This window comes from Rhinolophus ferrumequinum, chromosome 24, assembly GCF_004115265.2.
Source record: "Rhinolophus ferrumequinum isolate MPI-CBG mRhiFer1 chromosome 24, mRhiFer1_v1.p, whole genome shotgun sequence".
Taxonomy (NCBI): domain Eukaryota; kingdom Metazoa; phylum Chordata; class Mammalia; order Chiroptera; family Rhinolophidae; genus Rhinolophus; species Rhinolophus ferrumequinum.
Genome location: NC_046307.1, coordinates 9,049,172 through 9,063,070, shown reverse-complemented (window position 1 = coordinate 9,063,070; position 13,899 = coordinate 9,049,172). Strand labels below are relative to the sequence as shown.

The 13,899-nt window shown below is 51.2% G+C and overlaps 2 protein-coding genes across 10 annotated transcripts in view; one reads left to right on the top strand and one right to left on the bottom strand.

Annotated features, from left to right (window-relative positions):
• The window catches only part of SEPTIN8 (septin 8), a 25,791-nt gene extending 14,890 nt beyond the window's left edge, over positions 1-10,901 (top strand). For 3 of the 9 annotated variants that reach the window (XM_033095703.1, XM_033095702.1, XM_033095701.1), the window contains 3 exons: positions 219-351; positions 470-660; positions 9,547-10,901. In XM_033095703.1, coding sequence (XP_032951594.1) covers positions 219-351; positions 470-660; positions 9,547-9,712 — 490 coding nt within the window. In that variant the 3' untranslated portion in view covers positions 9,713-10,901. Of the gene's footprint in view, positions 1-218; positions 352-469; positions 661-2,879; positions 3,024-3,065; positions 5,888-9,546 lie in introns of those variants that run through there. The other 6 variants (XM_033095707.1, XM_033095704.1, XM_033095708.1 and 3 more) reach the window with 4 other exon arrangements.
• On the bottom strand, positions 10,659-13,899 carry CCNI2 (cyclin I family member 2). The gene is made up of 4 exons (XM_033095709.1): positions 13,466-13,899; positions 12,901-13,032; positions 12,232-12,345; positions 10,659-10,866 (listed from the first exon to the last, which is right to left on the bottom strand). The coding sequence occupies exons 1-4, from the start codon at positions 13,892-13,894 to the stop codon at positions 10,693-10,695; spliced, it is 849 nt and encodes a 282-aa protein (XP_032951600.1). The 5' UTR covers positions 13,895-13,899; the 3' UTR covers positions 10,659-10,692.

Here is a 13,899-nt window from a genome sequence, read left to right as displayed (position 1 = left end):
GCGCGTGGAACAGGCCGCGCTGGCATCTGCGTCGGGGGGCTCGTGAGCCAGGGAGCGAGGCTTCCGGGGCCGGCAGCCTCTTGCCCCCAGTGCCCGTGTGATTCTGCTTCGCTGCCTCCCCCCGCCCCCACCCCCACCCCCACCCCCACCCCCACCCCCACCCCCACCCCCACCCACCATAATCCCAGCCTGGGCCTCTCTTCTCTGGGTCTCCGCAGCCTACAGGAGACCTACGAGGCCAAGAGGAAGGAGTTCCTGAGTGAGCTGCAGAGGAAGGAGGAAGAGATGAGGCAGATGTTTGTCAACAAAGTGAAGGAGACAGAACTGGAGCTGAAGGAGAAGGAAAGGGAGGTGGGTGTGAGCTATGGGAGCTGTGGGGGCTGTGGCGAGGCCGGGCCTGGCTGGGTGGCGGGAGGGCCTGGCACCTCCCCGGCCCACACAGAAGCCCGGTGCCGCCTTCTGCTCCCAGCTCCACGAGAAGTTTGAGCACCTCAAGCGGGTCCACCAGGAGGAAAAGCGGAAGGTGGAGGAGAAGCGCCGGGAGCTGGAGGAGGAGACCAACGCCTTCAACCGCAGGAAGGCCGCGGTGGAGGCCCTGCAGTCTCAGGCCTTGCACGCCACCTTGCAGCAGCCTCTGAGGAAGGACAAGGACAAGAAGAAGTAGGTGGTGGGCTCCCTGCCCTGCGCTGGCTCTGCTCTCTCCTGGGCACTCTGTCCCTCTCTCGGCTCCTGCAGGTGGACTTTTATTCTCGCTCCCCCTCACTTGTCTACCATTTCTGTCATCTTCACTGGCCCTGTCACCTCATTCTTGCTCACCTTTCTTTTTCTTTCACTAGTGATCTTGCGATTTCAACATATCAAGTCTTCATACATTCTGTCTCTTGCACAAGTGACACCCCTCTCTCCCTCCTATTCTCTCTCTCTCCCTCTCTCTCTGTGTGTCTGTCACTCTCATTCTTCTGCAGTTTCCTCACAGCTGTGGTGGTGAAGGCTGGACCACACAGGCAGGGAGTGGCCCCCGAGGGGTGTAGGGGGTCTCAGGGAAGGTCCTTCAGGCCAGACGAGGGACAGGGTCTGGGAAGGTCAGCATTTTCTGACAGGCTCCAAAGGTTCCTGTGGCTTCTGCTTGGACAGCTGTGTGCATTCCCCCCGCCACCCCCACCCGCCCCAGTCCCTGAAGCAGTGGATGTGGGACCCCTGTTGACTGGCAGGTGGTGACTGAGAACAACTGAGCCCAGCCAGCACTGACCCCCTGGACCCTATAATCACCATCTGGCTAAAGGAAGGACAGCAGCTCCTGGTTGGGGCTCTGTGAGTCCTGCTAGGGAGAGGGGCTGCTCCTCAGGTAGAGGTTGGAGTTGTTCAGAGGAGAGAGAATGACGGGGGATGGCAAGGAGGCTTTTCTCAGCCTCCAGGAGTCAGTCAACACATTGGCCAGGTGGGGGCAACGCTGAGGCACTTCTCCTTGGCGGGTTTTTCATAGCCTGGTTCCACGCTCTCAGCCCAAGTCCAGGTGCTGTGGCTCCTGGGGCTCTCCCTCTCCTACCCCATCACAGTGTCCCCATCACATCACATCGCTCTGTGCGGATCTCATCCATCCCTGCGTCTCCCAGCCCCTGGCCTGTGTCAGGTACTTTCCTTCCTTGCCAGCCTAGGAACTGAGCAGGTCTACCCATCTTGGCCCTCATTCTTGGGCTCCATGAAATCCTATTTTCTCCCGGAATATTTGGGAATGTGTGTGCCAGGCCCTTCCTTTCTTGGTGGCAGTGGGGCCCGTAGTTAGGGCCATGCAGTACACAGCTAGCTGTGGCCCTGGGATGCGGCTCCTGGCATCAGCACTCCCCTTGCCCCCCAGTATTGCATTCCCTAACACACACACACACACACACACACACCCATGCACACGCAGACATGTACATGTACACTGTCTTACTCTCTCCGGCCCCATCACACACACAGACTCAGGCACATGTCACCAACACACAGTCTCCAGACACATGCACAGACACATCTAAGGAAAAGAAACTTAAAGAGCTTCTCCCTGGAGGAGGCCAGGGGGACAAAGCCAGACATGTAGGAACTGGATGCCAGTTCTCATTCCTAAGGCCTGTCCACTGCTTTGGGACAGACCCTCCTTTCTGTAATCTTTCCCATCCTGCTGACCGGTGGCCCCATCCCAACTGCTGGCACTGCTGGACCCCAGCCCACACTCCCCTCAGCCATATGAATGTCCCCTCTGCTTTGCATTTGCTACCCGCCCTTGTCCCACGTCCTACTCTCGGCTTGGTGAGTTCCAATTCTGTAAATATGAACCTGTGTGTATTTCAAGCTAGCAGCTCAGAAATCTGTTTCTTCCTGGAAGTGGGTAACCAGGTCTATGACCCAGGCGCTGGTACTCAAAGTGACTTTGTCCTGCTCCCTGCCAGCTTGGCCTAGGCCATCTCGTTAAAGAAAAGGCAGGCAGAGTCCCCTAGGAATGAAGCTCTGGAGAAACCCCTCAGAAACAAAAACAAGGACCTGTGGCCAGGTCGAGGTCTGAGGGCAAGTGGGTGGGGTGCAGGCTGGCTGCAAGGGCACCAGCACAGCTCTCAGGGTGGGGGCTCATTGCTGGTGTCAGGTCTTTTCTGTTTGCTGAATATGCCAGAAAGTTTCAGTCAGTTTAGCGTCTGGGAGACAGACTTCTCCTCCCAGGCTGGCCAAGAGTGGGATAGGTGGGGTGGCTGGGAACACCCCTTCCTCCTACCCTGGTCAGGGAATGGGGTGAGTTGCGAGTGCATTTTGGGGTGAGGGGCATATTCTATGACCATTTAGTTGAATGACTTTGATTGGTTGTATTCTTCAAATTTTAATCCATTTTTGCAAAATTACTTCCCAATCAGATCTTGACCCGCAGCCTGGGACGCCACAAACTGAAGCGAATTCTCTGCTTTGCTTGTGACAAATGCCAAACCGAATCCCCTTTCCCAGTGTTCATCTTGCTGTCTTTTGCTTCTGTTTGATTTGGTCGTCTGCGTATCTTTTAATGTGTCTGTTTTTGTTTTGTTTGTTTTATTTTTATTTTTCAGTTAACGCACGCACAGACTTACATGTCAAGAGCGGACTTTAGACTTTCATGTGTTAAGTTGCTTGAGTTACACCTTGTGACCCTTCTCCCATAACATGGTGTGAGGACCGACTGGGAGCCGGTACAGACTCCAGTGTTTACAGCCTTGCTCTGTCACCCGTCCCGCCCCCAGGCTGCCCTGGGCCTGGTGGGCCACCCCTCTCTATGCAAACACGTCAAAGCCATGAATGCTGGAATCCAAAACTGACGAGGTTTATTTTTTTCAGAGCCAGTGGCTGGTCTTCCATTTACAGTGTCACTATTCCTTGATGGAGCAGTTATGTGCCGCTCCAGCGAAGGCCCCCGCGCCGGCGATGATCGGCCTAAGTGTTCAGCGGCAAGATGGCGGCGCCCTAGGGGTGACCGCGTGGTCTGGTATCCGGGCTGCAAAATTTGCGCGATCCCCCTTCGTTTTAATTTTTCTAACCTAGAGCTTCATTTCAATAATAACTTTTTAAAACACTTCTAAATTTTTATTTTGGCACGAGCGTAAAGACGAATAATATCCTCTCTCCCATTATTTTCATAAGTAACACAGATTCCCTGATTTTTAAGAACTAAAAATATCTCTAAGCCTTTCTTATGTATAAAGTATCCCTATAATATATAGGGAGAGGTGGGTAATAAACATCCTGTCATGACAGTGTTTGCAATTTCTTTACTGATGAAAGTGGAACATGAATAAGACCACACCCATTACATTTTCACTGTGAATGTAAATGGAACAGCAGCCCAAAACCATTGTCTGTGTGCCCCAGAGGTGCTACTTGTAAACAGGGACCAACTCCAAGTGTGTGTTAAGTATTTGACTCCAACTAAGACCCCCAAACCAATCCCGCATTTGCCAAATGCACAGAGTGCTCCGCGGGAAAGAGGTTTTTATCTCAAGATCCTTGTTTCCTTTTTCCTGGCTGAGACCCAGGGCAAAAGATGAAGGTGTCTGGTGTGTATGGACAATTTAAGAAAAAACTACCAGCAAAGGAACTTTTCCCCTTCAGCTGCATTCTGTAGTGGGGAAACATTTTTAAAAACTAACAGCATTGATTCTTCGGTTACTGTTGGTTTGCAAGCCATTGAGGGGATCGGGGTTGAAAATGTGGCCTGATAAAATGGGAGACAGAAATGAATAGATGAAAGGAAGGATTTCCTCTAATGTTGATGAAGCACTGTGCTGGGCACAGGCTCCCCGTAGAGCCGTACCCTGGAGGAGCTCATTCTAGAACAGTGCGCTCCGTGGCTGGAAGCCTTCGGAAGCTGCGCTGATTGACTTTGGATTGGTAATTTGTTCTTCATGTCCTCCATCTGCCCTGCCATCGCCTGTTTTATTGATTTGCAGGACCAAGTCCTGACTTCCTCCTGCCCTTCTGAGACGGTGTTCAATTCAGAGTGGGGTAGCTGGGTGAGCTGCGTGTGTCCCCCGAGGCACGGCCAGAAAAAGGCAGCCTTTGCTTGTAAGGGGCTCTGCTCGCCAGGAACAGAGCAGGTTTTATTGATGCTCAAAGTGACAATTCTCCCAGTGTTACGCCATGACCACAGGTAGATCCAGATTTTGAGGGGTAGAAACTTGAACTATTTGAAAAGCCTTCATCAAGAAAAAGAACATGAATACTCGATTAGGTACGGGGCCTTGGAAGCGGCCTTGAGGATTAAGCTTCCTTAGTTTCCCAGTCAACCCACTTCTGGTTGTGACTGATGACCGGTGCTTGAGTCGGGGTACCCACCCAGGTAAATCAGCACATGTAAGGCAGATGGGGACTGCCAGTGGATTGCCTTTAGGGTAATTATATGTGAAGTGTATGAAGTTGGGCAGAAGCATGCTCTTAAGACAGCCTCTGTCGGCTAATGTGTTTCTGAGGACGAGGCTCCATGACCCAGTGGCTTAACTGGTTATGTAACAAATGAGGACTGCTGGTTCAGTGCCAATCTGGGGTCTCAAGTGGGCAGGTTCTGCCACCCACCCACCGTAGCCTGCAGGCTGCCGCAGGGCATCCTGGATGGAAGGCCGAAACTGTGGTTGGTTACCTGCCTGCGGGACATCTCTGAGGGGAACTGTCATTGTTGCATTTTCTGGGGTCTGAGCTGCCTCCACAGGTCCCATCAGCTTTAGTGAACCTCACTGCGCTTCTCTCCCCATGTTGTTTGTTTGGAATTTTGTCATCTTTAGCTGAGACCAAATTAATCCTTAGTGCACAAGGTGAGCTTAAAACTTGCTGTTTAGCAAGCTACCCCTCGGAATGTGACCCCTGCCTGCACCCTGCCTGCAGGGGCTGATTTACCACTCTTCTTTCTCAGCATCATCTGTTGGCATTATCAGGGCTGGCAGTGGGAGCATGTTGGCATTTACTATCATGTCTTTCATGAACCAAGTTGGTTTTGGGTGGAATCGCCATATAATTTATTGTCCAAACAGACTTTTGAAAGTGAAAGGAGATGCTATTGATTATTCCAGCTCAACAGGCATAAGCCAGAACTGACTCAGGCAAAATGGGAGGTATGGTCACCCCAGTTATGGGTAACCGGAGCCTGGGTGGCTTACAATGGTGCAGACTGACTGCCTATATGTTTGTATGTTTATGTGTGGGTTCCCTGTTAAGTGGGGCTCCTTTACTGAATAAGAGGCCCCTAAGGGAAGCGTGGCTTGCTAGTCTGTTACGTTAATATGCTTTTCTAAAACTGCTTTACTTGTTAATTCATTTACTCCTTCATTCATTGACTGTTTTTGTTCCTTTCCACTCACTTTGTACTTGTGTTTTTTTTTTCCATTAAATTTTGCATTTATTTTGAGTTTTTGTGGTGTCTTTTTTGGGCAGTAGCTTTTCTGATTTAACACATTTCCTAGCCTATTAATGTGCTACAACAATGATAAAATATAGCTTATCTTTTCTGTGAACTTTGTGGGGTTGATCAGCTTCTGATAGAAATTATGTTTTAATAATGAATCCTGCTGTGGGCGTTTATGAAGGGGTCTCGAATGGGTGTAGGTTGGAGGAAAGAGTCATAGGAGAGAGAAGATACAGCCTGTGGTCCAGTGAATCTTTATTGGGTGACTGGGTGCAAGACACGGGAGAAGGCAAACCCTGCCCTTGAAGAGTTTACAGCCTTGTGGACAAGACCTGACATGGGTCTAGTAGAGTTTTTACTGTGTGCTAGGCATTGCTCTAAAGTACATTACATGCATTAATCGCTCTAATCCTCATAATAATTCTATGATTAGTACCATTTTACCCCATTTTATAGCTAAGGCACAGAGGTTAAGTAGTTACCCAAGGTCACACCGCGAGTAACTGGAGGAACTGGGATTTGAATATTGGTAACCTGTACCCTTAATTCCTGAGTTATAGATGCTCTTTGGCAACCCGATGGGATGACGGAAGAACAGTGGAAGTGCAGCCAGTAATAAAGTGTGCAGTCTGACTGTGAGTTGGTGGACCTGAGATGGTTTTGTAGAGGTGGGATGCCCAGACAGGTAGGCAGATATTTGGTTGCGGAGGGGCAGACTGGTGGTTGTAGGAAGTGATGACAAGCTCACGGATCCATTTATTAAGGAGCTTCCTCTGGCTCCTCTGGCACCAGGCCAAACTCTGAAGACCAAACTGAGGAGCTGGGGACTAAAGCCGGGGAGCTGACAGCCCAGCAGGGAGACTGGTATGCAGACATCTGTAATGAAGGCACAGCTCAACTGTGCCCTGGGGAGGCAAAGTCTTCACCAAGCTTTGAAGGACAGAGTCTCCAGGAAGCCAGGGGGAGAAGGGCCGTGTTGGTGGAGGGAACATCACTGTACAACTCGGCTCCCATTTGGGGGAAGTAAAGTTGGACACGTTTAAGAAAGGTGCACGATGCTCACCTGCCCTGCCCTTCCCTTAGCCCATCTGGGCCTCCTCCCATCTCCATTTTCTGCTGCCACAGTCCTGCACAATCCCTGCCCTTCTGTAGGTGGGGACAAAGGAAGATGGACTGTGTCCATATTTCTCTCACCACAATGATCCCTGAGGTGGGATATGAGCTCCTAATCTCAGAAAGAAATAATTAGTAGGATGGGGCCTAGGACCCAAACGCAAGCTTGAACAGCATAAAAACTTTAATTCACAAGTGGTATTTTGGCAATACAGAAGTTTGTGTCCCCAAAGAAAAGGAATATTATTTACAGAAAGAGTGACAAGGCTGGCCTTTATCCTATTTTGGGGGCTCACAGGTCTACCTTCTCTTTTCTCCAAGAAACGAAGTTGGCTTAGCTCTGGGGACCCAGCTTACATCCAGAGCTACTTGGTTAAGAGGTCCCGGTAGGTCGCAGCAGTTCCCTCAGGATGAGCCTCCGCCCCACCCACTGCAGTGCCTGCTCCCAGTGGAAGGAAGGAGGCAGAGGGCAGTCAGAGCCGGTGAGAGCTATGACCACGAACTACAGGCTACCCCTCAGCAGCTCCATCCATGCTGGCCTAGAGGACAGTTATTATAGGATCCAGGAAATGGTATTCAACTGTATCTGACTTGAGCAAGTCTAAAGTCATGGTACCCAATACATGTAAAATAAGATTCAGACAGGGTTGCAAGGAATTCAAGTTTATTTTTGCAAAAGCTCCAACAGGCAAATTTATTTCAAGGAAAGGAAGAGATTGGTACCGACTCCAGTGCAGACACTGTTATGGTACCTCTGGGCCTTGACCGCTTTGCACCTAGTAGCAGATCATACTCCCCATGGCTTAGCACACTTAGCAAAAGACTGGTCACAGTGGAAAGACGTCACAAACCACCTCTAACTGTGGCTCAGCCATTCACTTCCCCAACACTGCTTACACAGCTCCAGCTGGCACCTGCCAGCTGGACTCCACTGCTTAAAGAACGGCTCTGTAGTGTCACAGCTCCAGAGGGGCGGCTGGCTTCTCCCTCCCAGCCATGCTAACAACCTCCTTGTCCTGGCAGCACAGTGGCTGGCGCAGGCCCAGTCTTTGGAACCTGCTCATCTTAACAAGATGCTCTCAGAGCCGCACCTCCCCATCGTGGGTCACGCCTCGTAATATTCTTCAGCATAAAAATTCCTCTAGTTAAGCCAGTCAACTGCTTTGCATGAGAGCAAGAGAGGGAAAATATTCTCAAAATGTGGTCCAGTTACTGCACATTAAACAAAGCGTACTTCATAATGTAGTCCTTGTTACAGAAGACATAAGTCATGGTGGCCAAATCAAGGTAAAGGCATCTGGACAGACTGTCCTATTTTTCAGTGGCAGGCAGGGTGGAGGGGACTGGCAGCACCATGCATGTGCTTGGGATAAGCCTGGGAAGCTCGAGGGACTTGGCCAGCTCGGCTGAGTGGAGCAGCGAGCACTGGTTACTCAGAACCAGCCCGGCCCTTCAGCCCTGAGCAAGGCCCACCTCTGGCCTTCTAACCCCAGCTCTGTTGGGGGCCGATACCAGCCCTTGATGGAGAAGGAAGGAAAACCAAGCTGCAGTAAGAGCATTCGTTCTTCCCGGGTCAGACCCAGGCGCAAGCAGGAAGCAGGTCGTGGTCAGACTACCCTTACCTCATGACCCCAACCTCCCTTTTCCCCCTTAGTTTCTTCTAAGGACCCAGAACGTTTTCACAGTTGTTCTTCCAGGGCCTTCTTCCTTTCTTGTTACAGGACCCATAGAGCCTAGCATTTAGAGGAGGCCAAGCTAGGAGAGGTTGCCATTACGTTCTGAAGGACATGGGTGGGGCACAGGCTGGCACGTGGGAGAAAGTTGTCTTGCAGGAGGAGGACTACAAACTTCCCAGCTGCTGCTTTACCAGTGCCCTGCAGCGGAGCAGCTGCTCAATACTGACCTGTAATTGAAACAGAGCGGTCATCCTTGAAGCAGAACCATTTTACATTATAAGGAATGAGCAGTTGAGTGCCAAAATGTTAGCATGGGGCAATTTCAGGAAGGTCCAACCACACAGCTTACGCACGTTAACCCCACCATCTCAAGGACATCCATTTCCCACCTCAGTAAAACTGTCATGAGTCTAACCGCACATTCCATCTTTCCCTGTCTGTCCCGAGGGATTCTGAGCTCCCGGTCCCTGGTACCATACTCATATAGAGGGGGACGGCTCTGACATTTACTCTCTCCAATATTAAGCTCAGGGTTGCTTCTTCCTGAGCTGGACACATCCCCCCCCATCCTCTTGGCTACAAGGACTGCCCCTGAGATAAAGCTTCTCTCACTGTCAGAGACACCCACCCCAACTGGTCCCGTGAAGGGCACGAGTGTCCCATACTCAAGTCCAGAGGGCATGCCAAGTGTGGAAAGCCTAGCCCTTAAGTAGACTTTATACAGTCGTCATGGCCAGAGCATCTTCTGGAGTCCACAAGGGCCAAGAAGGGCCATGGGTACCCTTTTGGGGATGGAGTGCGGCAGGCAGCTAAAGGAACACAGCTGAGAGCTTGGTCTGGGGCAAAGTTGATGTCTACCTGTGCTTTCTTTAGCAGATCAGATATAGCAGCACACCAGTCGGGCATGAGCCTCTCCAACTCTAAGGTGATGATGACCAAGGCCAGTGTGGAGCCCTTGAACTGCAGCAGTTGGTGGCCCGCCATACAGTGCTGCAGCTGCCTGGTCAGGGACGCGACGTGGAGGGAAGGATTCCTCTGAGGCAGCAGCTCCATCATGTGGGGCCAGCCCACGACCACCAGGGCATGGAACTGGAGATTGTGGTTTTTAATGTTAGAACAGAAAACCCCATACTTTTCATATATCAATGACCAAAAGTGCAAACAATTTGAATTTCCATCAGGGAACATCAAATGTTGCCCAGCCCTTTTCATTCCCATCCATGGCCCCTCCAGGGGCTTGAGGCTTAATGCCTATTCCGTGGTCAAGCTGAGCCTCAACCTTGGAGAGAAAAGACAGTCTGCTTTGTAACATGGCCATAAGGAGCCCAAAGTACCTAGATGACAATGTTTCAATTTTGAAAAATAGAAGCATACTCTTCAAGATTAAGGTAGCAGAAAAGTTACTGTATCCGCTTGACAAGAGAAGAAACTCTGCAAGTTGGCAACAGTGACCAGTTTTCATACTGAAACAAACAGCCAGCCCTTAGTGATATAATCTTCATGCTTCATAACAGACCAAAACCCCATGACATTTCCACATTGCATAATTTTGCCTTACTAACAGAATCATATCCTTAAGGATGACCATCATTCCCTAACTAAAACAAATACAGGCTAATATGATATTTTTTAAGTGCCAGATCAATATGGTCTAAAGCCTCAATAAGGATTGTGTGTAGGTGAATAAAGACAGCTCAGTGAATGTGTGTAAAGTGCAGCAAAAGCAGACAGCTTTTTATGTACAGTATTCATAGAATGGAAAGTCAAATATTTTTGCAGTGTGTATTTAAGAGAAACTCACCATAATAGTGCCGCCTAAAACTCTTTGTAAAGTTAATTTAATGTCCTTTAGAAGTGGGAGTCTGGTGAAACTGTGTTGAATTTAAGATACATTTTTCACTGTTGCGTGTGTCGTGAGCCTTGTGGGTCACCTTACCGTGGTGCATGTGCAAGGAAGTGTGCACGCCTGTGCTTGGCCGTCCTATGTTGTGAGCAGCTGTTCCAAAGGCACACATGAGTCTAGTGTAGACTCTGAAAACTCCTCGGACTTACTATGGTCAAGAAGTCCAGCGGCGTCCCAATATAGAGGTCCCAGTGCAGTTTGTCCAAAATAGCCAGCTCCATCCTCAGCAACTCATTCGAGGTATAGCCAGAGCCATAGTGCTTTATGAAGTCTTTTATGCGTGGAATTAACTGTAAAAAGAAAATAAAGAGGCCAAAGCCCTATATCATGTCATGGTAGCTTTTGTTTTCTTATTCATGGGGGCTGGGTATCCATGACCCTAGTTTAGTTGTCTTGTAGTGACGAGCCACAGAAAATGCTTCTGAAAGAAAAACCAAACCAATTCTAGGCTATCTGTCAAGTCCCCAGGTGGTTGTGACAATGTGTAGTGAATGCCACATGTTCACCCTCTGCAAACAGGTTTTGATCACTAGCTGTACTCCAGTTCATACCCAAAAGTGCTTCAGAGACTGGGGCTGTGCCATCGCCCCTGTTCAGCTGCAGGAACTCACCCAAAGCTTTCCAGGAGCTGTGGGCTCTACCCATTCCTGTTACAGAGCCCTGCCATGATTACTTGTAGAGAGAAAAGTAGGCCTTTGTGCTTCCTGGTCTGCACCAGACAGACTCAGTTTTGGCAACACCATAGCTGCAAACACATTCCCTTCAACCTCGATTTAAGGCAGTTCAGTTTTGGAAAAATTATGACTTTTTTTCAGAGGGACTAATAAGGCTTATCTCTGAGTAAACATTCAAGTACCAAGTGCACTAAAGAATTGGTCCTACTTTTTCAGATAAAGTATTACTATAACCTCCAGAAATACTTCTTTAAAAGATCATTTACTTGCTTTTTAGTTGGGGTTGGGGGCAAACATTCTAATAAACAAGGGTTAAAAGCATTTGTATTGAAGGTTTGGAACTGGACAGTAGTGACATTTTCTGCCCCAGCAGACCCTGCGATCAGCTAAGGGAGACCCTGTGGAAATGGTAGTGGTTCCACTATCCCCAGAGGGGGATGGATGGAGGGAGGGAGGAAAAGAGGGAGGAGAAAGGCCTGGGAAGGGTGTTGGGAGATGATCTTCTCCTGAACAGAAGACACAGGGAAAATTAGACATTCAAGCAAGCCTGAAGCACTTGTGGGGGCTTCTCCTTCACCCCGACCCCCTCAGAGAAAGGTTCCAGAGTCGCTGAGGACTGGTTTTGTTGAGGTAGCCAAGTCCTATCATCCCAAGCAGTTTTCTTCCGTATAGTTTCCAGAGTGGACATTAGGCCATATGGTTTAGGAGGCCTTTTTCCTTAACTCAACAGCAGATGCCTCTGCGTAGTGGGACGTGGCATCTGGCATGAACCCATGAGGCAAGATCTATCTGCCAGGAGGTCAGGCCTCTGGGTTTGCTCAGCCAGAATTCAGCAGTTCGAATTCCCCATTTGCAGGGGCCCAGAGGCCAACAAGCCTCAGGAAGGGATAGCCGAGATCCTGGGAAGTTAAAGGCTTTTCTAAAATGCCCACCATCCCCAACTGCACAGGAACCTTGAGTGCTCCAGTTACACCCCTATACCTCAAAAGCAGCCCAGAGGGGACTTCCAGGGGTGCATACCTCCTCTTCTTCATTCACCTTCGCAGCAAGTCTCAAGGAAGTAATTGTGACACAATGAAGTAACCTTTCTTTTACCTGCAGTATGGAACAGTTGAGCAGAACATGAATGCCAGAAACAAACTAAAGCATCTGTGCTTTTTTCATTTAAGAAATTTAGTTTTTCCTTAAAAAAAGACTGATTGTATTCCTCCACAAATAAGTTAGTGCCATTTTTAGATTTGGCCAGTTCAAAGCGCTCCTGATATCAGAACCACAGGTGACTAGTCAGTAGTCCTTTGTTAGAACTGACCGGAGGGGTGGAATGTGACACCTTATCAGGGAACACTTAGTCCCATCCTGGCTCGGGTTGTGGGACAGGTCCAGACAAGCACACCCTACCTCACCTGACCACACAGGAAGTCCTTTCCTAACTAGGTCCTCTCAGCCTCCCCAAGTCTACCCCTGACCACACAACACTGAGCCACAGGCACGGTGGTGGGATGTGGAGACGGTCCAATTCCAATTCTACCACTTCTAGCAAGTTACTTAGTTTTGAGCATCTGAGATGGCTCATCTACTTAAGCAGCCACAGGGAGCAGAGGTCAGTCTCCTCTCCCACCATCTATCACCGGCTCGCAGAGGCCTCCCTACCTTTACCGAAACCAGGAGGCGGTGGAAGATAGTGAGAGCCAGGTTGAAAGTGCCCTGAGAGAAGTGAAAGATGTTCTCCAGCCACAGGAGCTGCAACACAACTTCCTGGAAAGTGTCAACGAACTGCACCTGCTGAAAAGAGGAAGTAGGGAGGGCAGGGAAAATGGTTGGTGGCCGCTCTTGGTCCATCAGTGGCAGAGCCGCCTGCCTAAGGTGACCAGAGGGGCTGTGAGCAGCCCCTTCACCTTAAATCGCCATGGGACGAGGCGCCTCCTGTCGCCCAGCGGCTCAGCAATGTAGCCCCGTCCCCGCGCGCGTTTTCCGTCCAAAGCAGAGTTCCTCGACCCCCACAGACCCTCTTCCCAAGCACCTACTCGAAAGGCACCCCCTCAGTGAAAGAACCGGCGAGGCCGCCTCGTGCCGGGGACGCACCTGGGGAAGGGCCCGGCCTCCAAGGTGCGGCTCACCTGAGCGCGGGTGCAGGTGGGGCCCGGCCGCGACCCGTGCGCACGTGAGGAGGGGGATGCAGGTGCTCCCGGGAGGGCTCCGCCGCGGGGACCGGTACCTGGGGGCGGCCGCCCCGCCACAGGCGCGCCTCGCGGCTCAGGGCCAGTTTCAGGTGGGCGGCCATCCGGCGCTCGTCCAGGAGACCCTCCAAGTCACACGGCACCCGCCGGCGCTCCGGCCCGAGGGACGGCGGCGGGGGGGCGGGAGTGGCGTCGGCGGCGGGGCCTGCGGCTCGTGGCGTCCGCGCTGCCAGCCGCGGGCATCTTCTCGCGGACGGCTCGGGCAGCCGGGCGGCTCCGGGCGGGCACGCCTCCGGGGACCTGCTCTGGGTGGCCGGGGGGAGAGAGACGTTCCACGGAGGCGCTGGGAGAAGGAGGCGCAGGGCCATCTCCTCCGTACGCTCGCCAGGACGCCCGCCCGGACGCGGGTCGGCTCTGACCTCATCCCAGGCCGCCGGCCGCGGCGGGGACTGCGCGCCCGAGGCCATGGCGG

Bases quoted from the DNA above. Each gene is read 5' to 3' on its own strand.
- CCNI2 (XM_033095709.1), bottom strand. From the start codon at position 13,894: ATGGCCTCGGGCGCGCAGTCCCCGCCGCGGCCGGCGGCCTGGGATGAG. The intron at 13,033-13,465 runs GTACCGGTCCCC...TCCTCTTTTCAG, and splicing joins GGCGGGGCGGCCGCCCCCAG to CAGGTGCAGTTCGTTGACAC. The intron at 10,867-12,231 runs GTATAGGGGTGT...TTCTTTTTACAG, and splicing joins CCCTCTGGGCTGCTTTTGAG to TTAATTCCACGCATAAAAGA.